This window comes from Cherax quadricarinatus, chromosome 54 (assembly GCF_038502225.1).
Source record: "Cherax quadricarinatus isolate ZL_2023a chromosome 54, ASM3850222v1, whole genome shotgun sequence".
NCBI classification, from domain to species: Eukaryota; Metazoa; Arthropoda; class Malacostraca; order Decapoda; family Parastacidae; genus Cherax; species Cherax quadricarinatus.
In genome coordinates this window covers 5183736-5203229 of record NC_091345.1, presented here as the reverse complement: position 1 = coordinate 5203229, position 19494 = coordinate 5183736, and the positions used below count along the sequence as shown (strand labels likewise).

Here is a 19494-nt window from a genome sequence, read left to right as displayed (position 1 = left end):
GAGCCCATACACAAAGACTGACCTCACCCTTTCATTCTCCCACTGCATATCCCTGTGTATCCCCTCATTTAATTTGGTTTCCTCCACCTGGGAGTGATCATGTCGGAGGATCTCACCTTCAAGGACCATAACATTGTATCAATCGCATCTGCTAGAAAAATGACAGGATGGATAATGAGAACCTTCAAAACTAGGGAGGCCAAGCCCATGATGACACTCTTCAGGTCACTTGTTCTATCTAGGCTGGAATATTGCTGCACACTAACAGCACCTTTCAAGGCAGGTGAAATTGCCGACCTAGAAAATGTACAGAGAACTTTCACGGCGCGCATAACGGAGATAAAACACCTCAATTACTGGGAGCGCTTGAGGTTCCTAAACCTGTATTCCCTGGAACGCAGGAGGGAGAGATACATGATTATATACACCTGGAAAATCCTAGAGGGACTAGTACCGAAGTTGCACAAAATTTGATTAACACAAGCCTATCCGATGTTATCCTGACGCCAAATGACTTCGAACAGGCGATAAATGACATGCCCATGCACTCTGCCCCAGGGCCAGACTCATGGAACTCTGTGTTCATCAAGAACTGCAAGAAGCCCCTATCACGAGCCTTTTCCATCCTATGGAGAGGGAGCATGGACACGGGGGTCGTCCCTCAGTTACTAAAAACAACAGACATAGCCCCACTCCACAAAGGGGGCAGTAAAGCAACAGCAAAGAACTACAGACCAATAGCACTAACATCCCATATCATAAAAATCTTTGAAAGGGTCCTAAGAAGCAAGATCACCACCCATCTAGAAACCCATCAGTTACACAACCCAGGGCAACATGGGTTTAGAACAGGTCGCTCCTGTCTGTCTCAACTACTGGATCACTACGACAAGGTCCTAAATGCACTAGAAGACAAAAAGAATGCAGATGTAATATATACAGACTTTGCAAAAGCCTTCGACAAGTGTGACCATGGCGTAATAGCGCACAAAATGCGCGCTAAAGGAATAACAGGAAAAGTCGGTCGATGGATCTATAATTTCCTCACTAACAGAACACAGAGAGTAGTCGTCAACAGAGTAAAGTCCGAGGCAGCTACGGTGAAAAGCTCTGTTCCACAAGGCACAGTACTAGCTCCCATCTTGTTCCTCATCCTCATATCCGACATAGACAAGGATGTCAGCCACAGCACCGTGTCTTCCTTTGCAGATGACACCCGAATCTGCATGACAGTGTCTTCCATTGCAGACACTGCAAGGCTCCAGGCGGACATCAACCAAATCTTTCAGTGGGCTGCAGAAAACAATATGAAGTTCAACGATGAGAAATTTCAATTACTCAGATATGGTAAACATGAGGAAATTAAATCTTCATCAGAGTACAAAACAAATTCTGGCCACAAAATAGAGCGAAACACCAACGTCAAAGACCTGGGAGTGATTATGTCGGAGGATCTCACCTTCAAGGACCATAACATTGTATCAATCGCATCTGCTAGAAAAATGACAGGATGGATAATGAGAACCTTCAAAACTAGGGAGGCAAAGCCCATGATGACACTCTTCAGGTCACTTGTTCTATCTAGGCTGGAATATTGCTGCACTCTAACAGCACCTTTCAAGGCAGGTGAAATTGCCGACCTAGAAAATGTACAGAGAACTTTCACGGCGTGCATAACGGAGATAAAACACCTCAATTACTGGGAGCGCTTGAGGTTTCTAAACCTGTATTCCCTGGAACGCAGGAGGGAGAGATACATGATTATATACACCTGGAAAATCCTAGAGGGACTAGTACCGAACTTGCACACGAAAATCACTCACTACGAAAGCAAAAGACTTGGCAGACGATGCACCATCCCCCCAATGAAAAGCAGGGGTGTCACTAGCACGTTAAGAGACCATACAATAAGTGTCAGGGGCCCGAGACTGTTCAACTGCCTCCCAGCACACATAAGGGGGATTACCAACAGACCCCTGGCAGTCTTCAAGCTGGCACTGGACAAGCACCTAAAGTCAGTTCCTGATCAGCCGGGCTGTGGCTCGTACGTTGGTTTGCGTGCAGCCAGCAGCAACAGCCTGGTTGATCAGGCGCTGATCCACCAGGAGGCCTGGTCACAGACCGGGCCGCGGGGGCATTGACCCCCGAAACTCTCTCCAGGTAAACTCCAGGTAAACTACGAAAGCAAAAGACTTGGCAGACGATGCACCATCCCCCAATGAAAAGCAGGGGTGTCACTAGCACGTTAAGAGACCATACAATAAGTGTCAGGGGCCCGAGATTGTTCAACTGCCTCCCAGCACACATAAGGGGGATTACCAACAGACCCCTGGCAGTCTTCAAGCTGGCACTGGACAAGCACCTAAAGTCAGTTCCTGATCAGCCGGGCTGTGGCTCGTACGTTGGTTTGCGTGCAGCCAGCAGCAACAGCCTGGTTGATCAGGCTCTGATCCACCAGGAGGCCTGGTCACAGACCGGGCCGCGGGGGCGTTGACCCCCGGAACTCTCTCCAGGTAAACTCCAGGTAAACTGCAGCTTTCTTTTCATCAGTTTCACTGGCTAATGTACTTGGGCTCAGTGGCCTGTCATTTTCCCTTCTCGGCTTTCCTTGGGCTCTGTTGTTGTCTGTTAGGGCCTCCACATAAAGCTTAGCTCTTTCATTTGCTACAGTCTCCTCTGATAGAGCTTCTCCATGCAGTTGTGCCCCTTCTTTCCCTACAGTCCCCTTATTTGTGGCTGAGGTAGCAGTCTCTGTTGTCAATCCCAAAATGTTCTTTAGTTCTTTAGGCTGTTTCAGATTTTTCAATTCCTCTTCTAAACTCTGTATCCTAGCTTCTGCTGCTTTGACATGCACCTCCCACTTCCTGCTTTCCATATCTATCCTCTCTTCCATTCTCATGCTAAGTTCTTCTAGTTTCTTTTCCCATTCATGATCCCTTTTTATGAGCTCTGCTGCCCAATCTTCCTTTGCAGTTTCCTCCTCCTGTCCCTTGGTTTTTCTTGTTGCTCTCTGGCAACCCATTTTTGTTTTATCCTGATTGCCTCAGAGTGGGAAACCTATGTAGTTCTGTATGTTAGGTTAGTAGTGTGTATGTCAGAGTGTGGGGGGGGGAAGTAGTGGAGGAACTGTGGCTATGTGGGAGCGGAGTGGGGAGGGGTGGGGAGGGTTAAGGGTGAACGGGGGAGGGGAGGGTGATCGAGGGAGGGGAGGGATCAGGGGAAGTAGTGAGACGTCGGTGGTGAGGGGGGAGTGTATGTGTGTCTGGATATGTGTGTGTGTGTGTGTGTGTGTGTGTGTGTGTGTGTGTGTGTGTGTGTGTGTGTGTGTGTGTGTGTGTGTGTGTGTGTGTGTAATTTTGTGTGTAATTTTGTGTGGAATTATGTGTGGGTTTATTATGTACTGAAAGGTAGGTGGCTTGTGCGTTGTAATGTAAGTCTCAGTGGTCCTTGGCTGCCCACACCTTCTTGTGACCTGACCCCCAACCTCCTGGGACTTACCAGCACTTACTTACAGTGTGTGTGTGTGTGTGTGTGTGTGTGTGTGTGTGTGTGTGTGTGTGTGTGTGTGTGTGTGTGTGTGTATGTGTGTATGTGTGTGTGTATGTATGTGTGTGTGTGTGTGTGTATGTGTGTGTGTGTGTGTGTGTGTGTGTGTGTGTGTGTACTCACCTAATTGTACTCACCTAATTGTGGTTGCAGGGGTCGAGACTCAGCTCCTGGCCCCGCCTCTTCACTGATCGCTACTGGATCCTCTCTCTCTCTGCTTCCTGACCTTTGTCATACCTCTTCTTAAAACTATGTATGGTTCCTGCCTCCACTACTTCACTTGCTAGGCTATTCCACTTGCTGACAACTCTATGACTGAAGAAATACTTCCTAACGTCCCTGTGACTCGTCTGAGTCTTCAGCTTCCAGTTGTGACCCCTTGTCCCTGTGTCCCCTCTCTGGAACATCCTATCTCTGTCCACCTTGTCTATTCCCTGCAGTATCTTGTATGTCGTTATCATGTCTCCCCTGACCCTTCTGTCCTCCAGTGTCGTCAGTCCGATTTCCCTTAAGCTTTCCTCGTACGACATTCCCTTGAGCTCTGGGACTAGCCTTGTTGCAAACCTTTGTACTTTCTCTAACTTCTTGACGTGCTTGACCAGGTGTGGGTTCCAGACTGGTGCTGCATACTCCAGTATGGGCCTAACATACACAGTGTACAGTGTCTTGAACGATTCCTTATTAAGGTATCGGAACGCTATTCTCAGGTTTACCAGGCGCCCGTATGCTGCAGCAGTTATTTGGTTGATGTGTGCCTCCGGTGATGTGCTCGGTGTTATGGTCACCCCAAGGTCTTTCTCCCTGAGTGAGGTCTGTAGTCTTTGTCCACCTAGCCTATACTCTGTCTGCGGTCTTCTTTGCCCCTCCCCAATCTTCATGACTTTGCATTTGGCTGGATTGAATTCGAGAAGCCAGTTGCTGGACCACATGTCCAGCCTGTGTGTGTGTGTGTGTGTGTTTGTGTGTGTGTGTGTGTTTGTGTATGTGTGTGTGTGTGTGTGTGTGTGTGTGTGTGTGTGTGTGTGTGTGTGTGTGTGTGTGTGTGTGTGCATGTGTGTGTGTGTGTGTGTGTAATTATGTGTCGAATTATGTGTGGGTTTATTATGTGTCTGAAAAGTAGGTGGCTTGTGCTTGGAGTGTAATGTAGATTCTCAGTTGTCACTTGTGTCCACAACCTCTTGTGACCTGACTCCCACCCTTACAGTGTTGCCTATGCTCGACCTGCTTATAGTGAGTTAATCCTTGTTCAATGGATTACCATTTGCTAAACCTTATTGAATACTTGAGTGCCTATTCTTTATCGTGCTATGAGAGTTAGACCATTCACATTCAGCTTGGTGGTTAATTGGAACCTGGAACCCCACACCCAAACAACCACTCATAGGTGATACAGTACTTGTAGTGCAGCTGTAGCACTGTAGATTGTCCAGGTCGATGTGACGTCCTGGCGTAGATCCAGCTCGATGTACGTCCTGGCGTAGATCCACCTCAATTTCTTCTCGTTAATAATTACCCTATTCACTGTATTTCTTTCACTGGTCACACGATTGTTTCACTTTATTATCTTTCTTGGGTGACACTTGACAACGTCGCCTTACACACTAGCCTGCCCACTCTGCGCCACAACGTTTTTATTTTCTAGATCACTTACAAAATTGTGGCTCTCCCCACACTTATGTGACTCAGGCAGATTAGAAATCACTTCTAGGATTGTTCACTACCCTGACACACTTAGCAACCCTTGCAGAACACTTGGGTAGCCCTCAAAAACACTTATATTCCCGGAGCACGGAAGGCGTGACTAGCGCGCTCGCTGTCCCTACTGTGTGTGTAAAACTTACGATTCTGTGTGTGTGTGTGTGTGTGTGGTGCCGAATAGGTAAAATTGGTCAATTAGCAAGAACTCATTTAAAATTAAGGTCTTTCTAAAATTTTCTCTTATACGTTTAAAGATATATATATTTTAATTTATATTAATGTAAATATATTAATAATTTTGTACCAAAACCATAGAAAGCTTACCTAAACTTATTATAACAAGCGCAATTTAATTTAACCTAATCCAGCAAAATATATTTTAGATAAGTTTACAATAATTTAATAAACAAACACAATGAAATATAGTTTTCTCGTTAGGTTCAGAATGATTTTTGCGAAATTATTGCATACACTAATTTTCGCTTGCCTTTTTCAGCAAGAGCGTTGCTATTTAATCCAAAATCGTAAGTTTTACCTATTCGGCACGACATATATACTATATAAACATACACATAGCACAGTTCACTGAATATATTTAATTTCATGCATTGTATAAATATATAAAAACCATATAAGACAAACTGAATAAAGATTATTATAATTATATTTTTTGTTTATTGAGCAGTTAGTAAGTAAGTAAGTAAGTTTATTCAGGTATACACAAATACAGTTACATAGAATTATCATACATAGCAGCATATGTGTAGAGAACCTAGGATAACCCAAAAAAGTCAGACAGAGTGACTTATTTCCATTGGGGTCCTTCGAATGTTTGCGAAGAGAAACTGAACCACTGTAATATTATATATTCTTACAAGGCTGATTTATTGATACTCAAGATGGAAGTGGCAAGTGCTGGGATGTGGTCACTAAAGCAACCTTCAGGGAGTAGAAACTCTAGAGCTTCACCCAGGCTCTAGGAAATTAGTCATATGTATTCAGGATTTTATTACTCTTACGTAAAATAGGTTTCAAGTTCTAGGTAGTAATTTTGAGTCGTTGATAGTTTCATAAATGTCATAATGGGAATGCACTTACTACTGACTGTAATAAATCTCTTAGTGTTATAGGTTAAATATATGACTAAGAATAATATCCTTCCATACTTGGGTTCAACATTCAGGTAAGAATGACGTGTCTTCATTATTTAGTCATAACAAGGTTAATGTAACGGGGTGGATGAGCCTCCCACTCTGACAACCTCTCTTAGTGCGATGGATGAACCTCCCACGCTGACATCTTATAATATGTGATGGATGCACCTACCACACTGACAGCCTCTTTTAGTGTGGTGGATGTACCTACCACACACTGACAGCCTCTTGTAATGTGATGGATGAACTTACCACAATGTCCATGAATATGATGATGATGATGAGTGATGATTGATGATGATGAATCCAAAGTTGAATTGTTGGTGCACTTCTCTGAAGACATGTAGACAGTGGTCACCTTGTCTTGGTAGAAAACTGAACATGTTTTATAAATATTTACAGTTAGATATGCTACAAGTTTAGTTATTCTCTTATGATTATTATCACATTCGTGCAAAGATCTAAAACCATGAGCGTCATTCGTCGCTGCTATATGTTACGAGGTAAATTTGTCTCCGTTTTTATATTAAGACCCTCAATGGTGGTTGCACACGTTTGTTATATTTCCTGTTAGTGGGGAAATTTGACCTTCCCGTAGTCGCATTATTTATTATTCTTGTTGGGGAGAGGATATCTCAACTTGCGAAGGTTCGATGTTCCCATTATTAATAGTTTTGAGAGTTAAAAACATCTCTAGCTTCAGTGCTTTCACCTGCAGCAGTGTTGCATAGGTTATTCTTCAGTGCACCTTAACAAAGTTACTAACTCTCTATGTTGGGCTGAATTAAGAATTTTGTAACTACTAGGTAGTCTTATGACCCTATTCTCAAGCGACCAGATTGACAATCTTGGAGGGTGGCCAGTGTGGAAAATATTTAAATTTTCCGAAGCTATAGCGCCTAATAGATGTTTAATGTGTCGATATGAGTAAAAAATGTATTTGACAATAGAATAGAACCAAGAGTTCCCTTTGCGCATGCGCGGATGTGCGGGGGTAGAGGTCGACTCGGGGCATGGGAGAGGGGGCAGTATTTTGAATGTAGTGAGGAGGCTGGGAAAGCATGGAACCAGGAAATTGGCGTTCACGGCAGCCTAAGGATTAATATAGGTCTCATTTCATAATAGGAAGTGTCGTGACTGTCCCTGGTGAAGAGTGAGGGAACGTGATTGACGGCACCGCTGTAAATAAGGTGGTAAAATGAGTGAATAATGGTAGGACCGGGAGTGACTGGCGCGTCGCCATGGACTGTGTCCCGGGGAAAGTTACCCATGATTTAATCATCACTCATCGGTCTCAAATCTTAATGGAGTGGCCTCCAATGTGTATAATAATTATGAGACATTAAACCGTCTTGTAAATCGTAATGTAATCAGTGATAATAACACTAAGTGAAGGAATCGTTGAAGCGATATGAACTGCCATTCCCAGAGTGTGTGAGCACATGTTTACCTCGTTGTTCCTGTCCCGAGGATAGTGAAGGCTTTATGGAGTCACGACTTCTAAACCGGGACAAACCGATGGATACCTCGTCCTGCTGGAATAAGAACCGTGTCGGTGTAGCAGGACATCGAAATGAGATGGTGAATGGAGGAAATAAGGAGTATCAATTACCCACAGTTAAGTAACCCTTCTAGTTATAGCAGACTGATACTGGCCAGTTAGGTATGTTGTAATTGGATAGGTTATGGGTGATCCAGCTACATCAAGTGACCACCAGAGAATATCTGGTAAGTGGAGAGATTATGTACAAGTGTTTTTCCTTAAGATAAGATAAGATAAGATTTCGTTCGGATTTTTAACTCCGGAGGATTAGCCACCCAGGATAACCCAAGAAAGTCAGTGCGTCATCGAGGACTGTCTAACTTATTTCCATTGGGGTCCTTAATCTTGTCCCCCAGGATGCGACCCACACCAGTCGACTAACACCCAGGTACCTATTTGCTGTTAGGTGAACAGGACAACAGGTGTAAGGAAACGTGTCGAAATGTTTCCACCCGCCGGGAATCGAACCCGGGCCCTCCGTGTGTGAAGCGGGAGCTTTAGCCACCAGGCCACCGGATATATCCATGTGTAACCTACCCCCCCCTTCATTCAGTTACACTAATATAATCTATACAGTCCACAATTAATTAGTAGCACCGTACTTGTGGGTGCTATCCAATCCATACTGGTCTCGGATAGATATGGATAAGATTGTGAGGTCGAAGGAACCACCTGCCGTGACCAGGGGTGGTTAAGTTTTCTCACATGTCTACACGGGGACTACGGTAAACAATATGGTTGTCTCCCAATGAGATGACTTGTATGTATATAAGGTTGAGGTACATAAAGGTAATCACTCCTATAAAATTTTCCATATATATATATATATATATATATATATATATATATATATATATATATATATATATATATATATATATATATATATATATATATATATATATAATGTCGTGCCGAATATGTAAAACTGGTCAATTAGCAAGAACTCATTTAAAATTAAGTCCTTTCTAAAATTTTCTCTTATGCGTTTAAAGATATATTTTTTTTTCATTAATGTTAATGTAAAAAAATTTTAATTTTGATCCAAAAGCAACTTAGAAAACTTACCTAACCTTATTATAAGAAGAACAATTTATTTTAGCCTAACCCAACTAAATATATTTTATATTTGTTTACAGTAATTTAATACTAAACAAACACAGTGATATATATTTTTTTCGTTAGGTTCAGAATGATTTTGGCGGAATTATTGCATACACAAATTTTCGCTTGTCCTATATGGCAAGATGAGCGTTGCTATTTTAGCAACGCTCGTCTTGCCATACCTGGAGTATTACCTGGAGAGAGTTCCTGGGGTCAACGCCCCCGCGGCCCGGTCTGTGACCAGGCCTCCTGGTGGATCAGAGCCTGATCAACCAGGCTGTTACTGCTGGCTGCACGCAAACCAACGTACGAGCCACAGCCCGGCTGATCAGGAACCGACTTTAGGTGCTTGTCCAGTGCCAGCTTGAAGACTGCCAGGGGTCTGTTGGTAATCCCCCTTATGTATGCTGGGAGGCAGTTGAACAGTCTCGGGCCCCTGACACTTATTGTATGGTCTCTTAACGTGCTAGTGACACCCCTGTTTTTCATTGGGGGGATGTTGCATCATCTGCCAAGTCTTTTGCTTTCGTAGTGAGTGATTTTCGTGTGCAAGTTCGGTACTAGTCCCTCTACAATTTTCCAGGTGTATATAATCATGTATCTCTCCCGCCTGCATTCCAGGGAATAGAGGTTCAGGAACCTCAAGCGCTCCCAGTAATTGAGGTGTTTTATCTCCGTTATGCGCGCCGTGAAGGTTCTCTGTACATTTTCTAGGTCAGCAATTTCACCTGCCTTGAAAGGTGCTGTTAGTGTGCAGCAATATTCCAGCCTAGATAGAACAAGTGACCTGAAGAGTGTCATCATGGGCTTGGCATCCCTCGTTTTGAAGGTTCTCATTATCCATCCTGTCATTTTTCTAGCTGATGCGATCGATACAATGTTATGGTCCTTGAAGGTGAGATCCTCCGACATGATCACTCCCAGGTCTTTGACGTTGGTGTTTCGCTCTATTTTGTGGCCAGAATTTGTTTTGTACTCTGATGAAGATTTAATTTCCTCGTGTTTACCATATCTGAGTAATTGAAATTTCTCATCGTTGAACTTCATATTGTTTTCTGCAGCCCACTGAAAGATTTGGTTGATGTCCGCCTGGAGCCTTGCAGTGTCTTCAATGGAAGACACTGTCATGCAGATTCGGGTGTCATCTGCAAAGGAAGACACGGTGCTGTGGCTGACATCCTTGTCTATGTCGGATATGAGGATGAGGAACAAGATGGGAGCGAGTACTGTGCCTTGTGGAACAGAGCTTTTCACCGTGCCTGCCTCGGACTTTACTCTGTTGACTACTACTCTCTGTGTTCTGTTAGTGAGGAAATTATAGATCCATCGACCGACTTTTCCTGTTATTCCTTTAGCACGCATTTGCAAAGTCTGTATATATTACATCTGCATTCTTCTTGTCTTCTAGTGCATCTAGGACCTTGTCGTAGTGATCCAATAGTTGAGACAGACAGGAGCGACCTGTTCTAAACCCATGTTGCCCTGGGTTGTGTAACTGATGGGTTTCTAGATGGGTGGTGATCTTGCTTCTTAGGACTCTTTCAAAGATTTTTATGATGTGGGATGTTAGTGCTATCGGTCTGTAGTTCTTTGCTGTTGCTTTACTGCCCCCTTTGTGGAGTGGGGCTATGTCTGTTGTTTTTAGTAACTGTGGGACGACCCCCGTGTCCATGCTCCCTCTCCATAGGATGGTAAAGGCTCGTGATAGGGGCTTCTTCCAGTTCTTGATGAACACGGAGTTCCATGAGTCTGGCCCTGGGGCAGAGTGCATGGGCATGTCATTTATCGCCTGTTCGAAGTCATTTGGCGTCAGGATAACATCAGATAGGCTTGTGTTAACCAAATTTTGTGGCTCTCTCATAAAAAATTCATTTTGATCTTCGACTCTCAGTCTGGACAAGCGAAAATTTGTGTATGCAATAATTTCGCCAAAATCATTCTGAACCTAACGAAAAAAATATATTTCACTGTGTTTGTTTAGTATTAAATTATCGTAAACAAATCTAAAATATATATAGTTGGGTTAGGCTAAAATAAATTGTTCTTGTTATAATAAGGTTAGGGAAGTTTTCTAATATTCTTTTGGTGCAAAATTAAAATTTTTTTACATTAACATTAATGAAAAAAATATACCTTTAAACGTATAAGAGAAAATTTTAGAAAGGACTTAATTTTAAAAGAGTTCTTGCTAATTGACCAGTTTTACATATTCGGCACGATATATATATATATATATATATATATATATATATATATATATATATATATATATATATATATATATATATATATATATATATATATATATATATATATATATAAATGGAGAGTTAGAGGTATTGGGAAGATGGAGGGAATATTTTGATGAATTGATAAATGTTGATGAAGATAGGGAAGCTGTGATTTCGTGTATAGGGAAAGGAGGAACAACATCTTGTAGGAGTGAGGAAGAGCCAGTTGTGAGTGTGTGGGGAAGTTCGTGAGGCATTAGGTAAAATGAAAGGGGGTAAGGCAGCCGGGATTGATGGGATAAAGATAGAAATGTTAAAAGCAGGTGGGGATATAGTTTTGGAGTGGTTGGTGCAATTATTTAATAAATGTATGGAAGAGGGTAAGGTACCTAGGGATTGGCAGAGAGCATGCATAGTTCCTTTGTATAAAGGCAAAGGGGATAAAAGAGAGTGCAAAAATTATAGGGGGATAAGTCTGTTGAGTATACCTGGCAAAGTGTATGGTAGAGTTATTATTGGAAGAATTAAGAGTAAGACGGAGAATAGGATAGCAGATGAACAAGGAGGCTTTAGGAAAGGTAGGGGGTGTGTGGACCAGGTGTTTACAGTGAAACATATGAGTGAACAGTATTTAGATAAGGCTAAAGAGGTCTTTGTGGCATTTATGGATTTGGAAAAGGCGTATGACAGGGTGGATAGGGGGGCAATGTGGCAGATGTTGCAGGTGTATGGTGTAGGAGGTAGGTTACTGAAAGCAGTGAAGAGTTTTTACGAGGATAGTGAGGCTCAAGTTAGAGTATGTAGGAAAGAGGGAAATTATTTCCCAGTAAAAATAGGCCTTAGACAAGGATGTGTGATGTCACCGTGGTTGTTTAATATATTTATAGATGGGGTTGTAAGAGAAGTAAATGCGAGGGTCTTGGCAAGAGGCGTGGAGTTAAACGATAAAGAATCACACATAAAGTGGGAGTTGTCACAGTTGCTCTTTGCTGATGACACTGTGCTCTTGGGAGATTCTGAAGAGAAGTTGCAGAGATTGGTGGATGAATTTGGTAGGGTGTGCAAAAGAAGAAAATTGAAAGTGAATACAGGAAAGAGTAAGGTTATGAGGATAACAAAAAGATTAGGTGATGAAAGACTGGATATCAGATTGGAGGGAGAGAGTATGGAGGAGGTGAATGTATTCAGATATTTGGGAGTGGACGTGTCAGCGGATGGGTCTATGAAAGATGAGGTGAATCATAGAATTGATGAGGGGAAAAGGGTGAGTGGTGCACTTAGGAGTCTGTGGAGACAAAGAACTTTGTCCTTGGAGGCAAAGAGGGGAATGTATGAGAGTATAGTTTTACCAACGCTCTTATATGGGTGTGAAGCATGGGTGATGAATGTTGCAGCGAGGAGAAGGCTGGAGGCAGTGGAGATGTCACGTCTGAGGGCAATGTGTGGTGTGAATATAATGCAGAGAATTCGCTGTTTGGAAGTTAGGAGGAGGTGCGGGATTACCAAAACTGTTGTCCAGAGGGCTGAGGAAGGGTTGTTGAGGTGGTTTGGACATGTGGAGAGAATGGAGCGAAACAGAATAACTTCAAGAGTGTATCAGTCTGTAGTGGAAGGTAGGCGGGGTAGGGGTCGGCCTAGGAAAGGTTGGAGGGGGGGGTTAAAGGAGGTTTTGTGTGCGAGGGGCTTGGACTTCCAGCAGGCATGCGTGAGCGTGTTTGATAGGAGTGAATGGAGACAAATGGTTTTTAATACTTGACGTGCTGTTGGAGTGTGAGCAAAGTAACATTTATGAAGGGGTTCAGGGAAACCGGCAGGCCGGACTTGAGTCCTGGAGATGGGAAGTACAGTGCCTGCACTCTGAAGGAGGGGTGTTAATGTTTCAGTTTAAAAACTGTAGTGTAAAGCACCCTTCTGGCAAGACAGTGATGGAGTGAATGATGGTGAAAGTTTTTCTTTTTCGGGCCACCCTGCCTTGGTGGGAATCGGCCAGTGTGATAATAAAAAAAAGGAAAAAAAAAATATTATATATATATATATATATATATATATATATATATATATATATATATATATATATATATATATATATATATATATATATATATATATATATATGTATATGTATATATATATATATATATATATATATATATATATATATATATATATATATATATATATATATATATATATATATATATATATATATATATACGTAGATGTGTGTGTCAGTGTGTGTGTGTGTCGAATATATTTATTGTAGGAATTCTGAATAAATGAAGAATGGGTATAATTGAAAACCGCTGCGTTACTGAAATGCTGTAAAGTGAAGCACTGTCACTGTAAAGTGTGGCCCTCTTGTATATCAAAAAGTGCCTAACTTGCATGGTTCATACAGCCGTAAGGTTTCCGTTGTAAGGGCGGGGGATAATGGAGTTGAGAGTTAGTGCAATTGTAAAATTAACAGTTAAATTGCAACAGAAAGTTAAGTTTCTGTTAAAGCTAAAAAGGAGTGTGAATCAAAGGTGGGATTTTTAGAGAGGGAAGATAAATGTGTCAGGGTATTGAAGTAGAAAGTGGAGTCTGCATCCTCTCTAAAAGATAGGACAGTCTGTTAACACATGATTAACTGTTAGAGCTCTCTGACTGTCCTCACAGAGATGCTGGGCATCTTTCTGAATGGCATACCTGTGCAAGTCATGTTTGTGTAATGAAGCCCTCGGGTCATACGTTAATTAAGGTGAGATAAATATTCGTTGTGAAGATTTCATGACTGTCTTTAATATGTACTTCCCTATTTATTATGTGCATAGTTCTGTAACTCAGGTGTTGGAAATATATGCAATATAATTAAAAGATAAGCTGTGTGGAAATTTATTTGGTCCCTAAAGTTCCACAGGACAGATACGGCGTACAAAGGGGTCCCAACAAGGCCGTAATGGAACGGCTGAGCTGGGTGGCCCTTAAACTCACCCAAACAAAAGCGTTCTCTCCCGGATTGTCGAATGTGGATGGTAGGCACTTATTAATTTATAGATTTACTCTTCAGGGAAGAAGTAGGTAGTTTACTGTTAGTACACTAATATTAGGATTATTGAGGCAACTGTAGATAATAATAATGTAGACCTAAGACCTTAACATAGGTAGTAATAGGCCGATAATGTAGGCAAACACTAGGTTAAGTTAGCTAGGGAGAACTGGCAGCCCTAGTTTGAATGACGAGGCGTGGGTCTGGGAGGGATCAGCTCATTCTTCTATGACCATACACCACCTGGACAAGACGTGCCGTGATCAGCAGATGGCGCCTCCCACGTGTCTTCACATATGAGTCCTGGGGAAATCTGGTAGAGGCACCTCGATGTACCGTAGATGACCTCCTCCATCAGGCCCATACAGTAAGACAAAACCTCCACTTTCTCTTAAAATTTCTGGCCAGTGTCTGGGGAAAATTGTGAGTGAGTTGATCTGTATGCCTGTGTGCAGCTGGCAGTGCATGCCCAGTACGTACCAGTGTCTCTTGTCTATCTAGAAGCTAGTGTCCGTGTCTGCATAGTTGTACTAGGGGATACACACTCCCTTGGATATAGGAATTTCTGAGGTGCAGGCAGGTCACTAATATCGATTGAATATTGCAGGAATTAAGGCTCCCGGTTGCACGTGGTTTCTGAGGGGAAGTCCAAAGGGGCTAAGGCTAAGCTTAGGGAAGTTGAAGATCAGGATATATGCTGCAACACCAAGTAAGTTAGTCCTTTATATGTGCATGCAGGCGAGTTTCTTGCAACATCAATCATTTATGAAAATTTGTCCTATAAGCCACTTGTGAGGCTGAGGTATCCACCTCAGAACTCGGTGTCAACAGAGCTTGCCAGGGTAGGCGACTCACTTGGAGGCAGTCCAGACAAATTTTCTCAAAGTGGTCCTTCGAAAACCGTGATGTGGAATAGATAGGTTAAAATTAACATAGCTAGGCCACAGTTAGGAACCAGTTTAACAGAGTTAGGTTAAGTTAGCACACCTAGGCCCAGAGTTACACAGGCTAGGCCAAGCTGACTATACACAGAAGTTATTATTTGCAGTAATTTACAGGCAGGCCAGGTAGTTTACATGGAGTTTACCTGGAGAGAGTTCCGGGGGTCAACGCCCCCGTGGCCCGGTCTGTGACCAGGCCTCCTGGTGGATCAGAGCCTGATCAACCAGGCTGTTGCTGCTGGCTGCACGCAAACCAACGTACGAGCCACAGCCCGGCTGGTCAGGAACCGACTTTTGGTGCTTGTCCAGTGCCAGCTTGAAGACTGCCAGGGGTCTGTTGGTAATCCCCCTTATGTATGCTGGGAGGCAGTTGAACAGGTTAAGTACAATTAGTGTCACACTCCTAGAAGTGTCCTGGAAGCTTGTGAATTTAATTATTTACAGTGATTACAAGTAATCCAGAGTAGGAAACTTGTGTGTTAATTACTTACAGTGGATTTGCAAGGTAGCCTCAGTTAGGCTAGGCTTGTGCAATATTTATAACAGTTATAGTAGCTAGGACAGATTTAACTTAGTTATTATTTACAGGGAGTTCTAAAGCCAGGTTTAATTAAGCTATAGCACACTAGTTAGGTTAGGATGTACCTTATCCAACCATCCACGCTAGACTGAGTAAGCTGGGCAGTTAGGCCAAGCTGTTTACATACATTATTCATTTACTGTTTCACAAGTTGAATTGTTGAATTTATTTGTGTTAACCAAGGGATTTTAATTTATATACTGCACTTTTTATTGTGTGATTTTTAACTGTCTTTGATTCATTTTTAATGTGGGATTTGCGAACTGTACCTGAGACTAGGTTAAGTCCTGTAATTATTTGCTGGCATTATACAGGAAATTGCTAGGTTTTAAGCTTTCACATCGATACACATTTCAATTGGGATTTGAGAGCTAACAGTGTACATTTTTTATTCAGAGTAGAGTCAATATAACAAAGGGAATTGTTAAGCTTGTTGAGAAGCCTTGAGACTCGTTCATTCTTACCTAACACCGTGACGTGATGTGGGGTGAACTGGGTACCTGGAGTTTACCTGGAGAGAGTTCCGGGGGTCAACGCCCCCGCGGCCCGGTCTGTGGCCAGGCCTCCTGGTGGATCAGAGCCTGATCAACCAGGCTGTTGCTGCTGGCTGCACGCAAACCAACGTACGAGCCACAGCCCGGCTGGTCAGGAACCGACTTTAGGTGCTTGTCCAGTGCCAGCTTGAAGACTGCCAGGGGTCTGTTGGTAATCCCCCTTATGTATGCTGGGAGGCAGTTGAACAGGTAAAGTACAATTAGTGTCACACTCCTCATTAAACTAAGACAATGGCAGATGGGAGTTCAGGAGAGTCTGGTTCGGTGGCCTGGTGGCTAAAGCTCCCGCTTCACACACGGAGGACCCGGGTTCGATTCCCGGCGGGTGGAAACATTTCGACACGTTTCCTTACACCTGTTGTCCTGTTCACCTAGCAGCAAATAGGTACCTGGGTGTTAGTCGACTGGTGTGGGTCGCATCCTGGGGGACAAGATTAAGGACCCCAATGGAAATAAGTTAGACAGTCCTCGATGACGCACTGACTTTCTTGGGTTATCCTGGGTGGCTAACCCTCCGGGGTTAAAAATCCGAACGAAATCTTATCTTATCTTAAAACGATCAGTGGCGGCATACAAAGGGCATCTGAACAGAATGCGTAACAGGTGCAAGGCTACTTGCCAACGCAGTAACGTAGACTGCGGTGATTTGCAAGACTGCTTGAAGCGTTTGGGGTAAATGGGAAGCCTATGAACAAGCATTCTCAGCATATGAGCTACAGGCTATTGAGGATGATGAAGCCCAGGATAGTCTTCGGTAGGCTCTGGACGAATTCACTAAGGATGATGTAGATTGTCATCAGGAGATGAATACGTACAGAGATAAGTTAAGTACATTAAAGGCTAGTATTCCAAGGGTGGTGTCGAACACCGCAGGTACCCCAAACAGCCACACACCTGTCAGTATGTTGCCCAGGTTGCCCCAGTTGAATTTTCCGACATTTGACGGAACCCTGAGTACATTGCTTTCTGGGATCAGTTTAAAGCCCAGATAGATGACAGGAACGATTTGTCAGATGTCGTCAAATTGCAGTATTTGCGGTCCGGCACTACCAGATTACTGACACTAATTACCAACATGCCAAAGACCAATTAGAAGACATGTTTGGCAACACTGAAGAGATAAAAGTGGCCATACTTTATCGGTTGTTGGATCTAGAGGCTTGCCGACATGACTGTCAAAGCCTAGAGAAGTTCTGTATTGAAATTATGAGCTTGACAAATACTTTCAGAGATTTGCATGATGAGGATGATTCAGAATGGGTCCTTAGCCAGGTGATTCAGAGGAAACTGGCTAGCACTACAGTGCATGAGTTGCACTTAAAATATCGGACGAATAGGTTCACGATAAAACAAATTGTTGAAGGGTTAGGGGATCTCATATCTCACCTGAGCATAGGTCAGGGGGAGAAATTACCTACCAAGGAGAAGTCGGTCAACTTCCCCAGACATTTGAGAGATAGACCTAAACCACCTCCTACTAGGGTCGGCACGTATTATGCCCAGGGCGAGTCCTCCACCCACAGGGCCAAGGGAGAAGCCACTAAAGCGGCCAGTATGAGACAGTGCTTGTTTTGTGAAAGAGAACATGCTAGTTCATGGTGCTCGAGCTTCACCACCTATCACAAAAGGGTTCAACGACTAAGGGAGTTGAGACTTTGTTTCAAGTGTTGTGGAGAACATTTAGGTGGCCTGGTGGCTAAAGCTCCCGCTTCACACACTGAGGGCCCGGGTTCGATTCCCGGTGGGTGGAAACATTTCGACACGTTTCCTTACACCTGTTGTCCTGTTCACCTAGCAGCAAATAGGTACCTGGGTGTTAGTCGACTGGTGTGGGTCGCATCCTGGGGGACAAGATTAAGGACCCCAATGGAAATAAGTTAGACAGTCCTCGAGGATGCACTGACTTTCTTGGGTTATCCTGGGTGGCTAACCCTCCGGGGGTTAAAAATCCAAACGAAATCTTATCTTATCTTGCCAGGGACTGTAGTGCCCAACTCAATGAGTGTCGGGGCTGCCGGAAAGGTAGGCACAACAGTGCACTGTGTCCTAATGACACCAGATCAGCACAAGCTAAGGAGAGCAAACCGCAAGAGCAAGAAAGGGCGGAGAGCAAGGACGAGTCGGAAGCAGTGATGAGTGTGGTGAGTGCGGCACCTTGAATTTGTTCTGGTGAGCAGTTTCAAGGTTCGGTGGCCTTGCCCACCATAATGGCGGTGGTTACGAATGGGAAGAAGTCTGAAACGACCCATTTGTTCTACGACAGTGGGGCACAGAGATCCTTTATAACAGAGAGTCTAGCAATTAGGTTGAAGCTGAAGACAGGTGGTAAAGTTGACATGAAGGTGGAAGGTTTTGGTGGGGAAGTCCCACGCAGGTCTTATCCAGTAGTCAATGTGACGGTCAGGTTAGCCGGGCATCGACGGGAAATTTCAGCCTTGATAGTGAAGAGGCTGCCCAATATCATTACCACTAAGGGACTGGCCGCAGCAGTCAAACATTTGAGGGAGTTAGGTGTGAAGCTAGCGGAACCAGACATTGCTACAGACAACGTTAGTAATGTAGGAATCTTGGTAGGAGGAGATTACATAGACGAGTTTGTGTCTACAAGAAGGGTTATCAAGGAGGGTGTTGGCCTGTACAGGACTCCAGTGGGGTACATCATAGGAGGCAGGGTACCAGCTCATTTCCCTGCGACCCCGGGAAAGGAGGGCTCCAGTATTACAGCAACTGAGGCTGTACTGGTGATGCAGATTGGGGTACACGAAGACTTGTCAGAGACGCAAGTTGGCATATCTGACAGTGAGCCAGTCCATAAACTATGGGACCTGGATGTAGTAGGGATTAAGGGTGACCAGCCACCCCCTGAACACAAAGAGACGTATCGAGATTACTTGAACCATGTGCAGTTCAGGGAAGGACAGTACTGGGTGCGACTCCCATGGAAACCGGTACACCCAACGCTTCCCACTAATTTCAAGAAGGCACGGGGTCAGTTGAATTCATTGGTGAACAGCCTGACCAAGAAGGGTCTGATGGGGAAATATGATGATATTATTAAGGAACAGTTGGCCCTTGGGTTCATTGAGAAAGTGCCCAGTGCCAGCCCTGGGGAAAA

The 19494-nt window shown here is 43.6% G+C and overlaps 1 protein-coding gene across 4 annotated transcripts in view; it reads left to right on the top strand.

The window, feature by feature from the left end:
* Positions 1–14203: 14203 nt before the first annotated feature.
* LOC128699130 (uncharacterized) overlaps positions 14204–19494 on the top strand; it is a 46481-nt gene continuing 41190 nt past the window's right edge. Inside the window, exons 1-2 of one of the 4 annotated variants that reach the window (XM_070096549.1) lie at positions 14204–14290; positions 14912–15013. In XM_070096549.1, the coding sequence (XP_069952650.1) occupies positions 14215–14290; positions 14912–15013 (178 nt within the window). In that variant the 5' untranslated portion in view covers positions 14204–14214. Of the gene's footprint in view, positions 14291–14391; positions 14672–14911; positions 15014–19494 lie in introns of those variants that run through there. The other 3 variants (XR_011393495.1, XM_070096550.1, XR_011393497.1) reach the window with 3 other exon arrangements.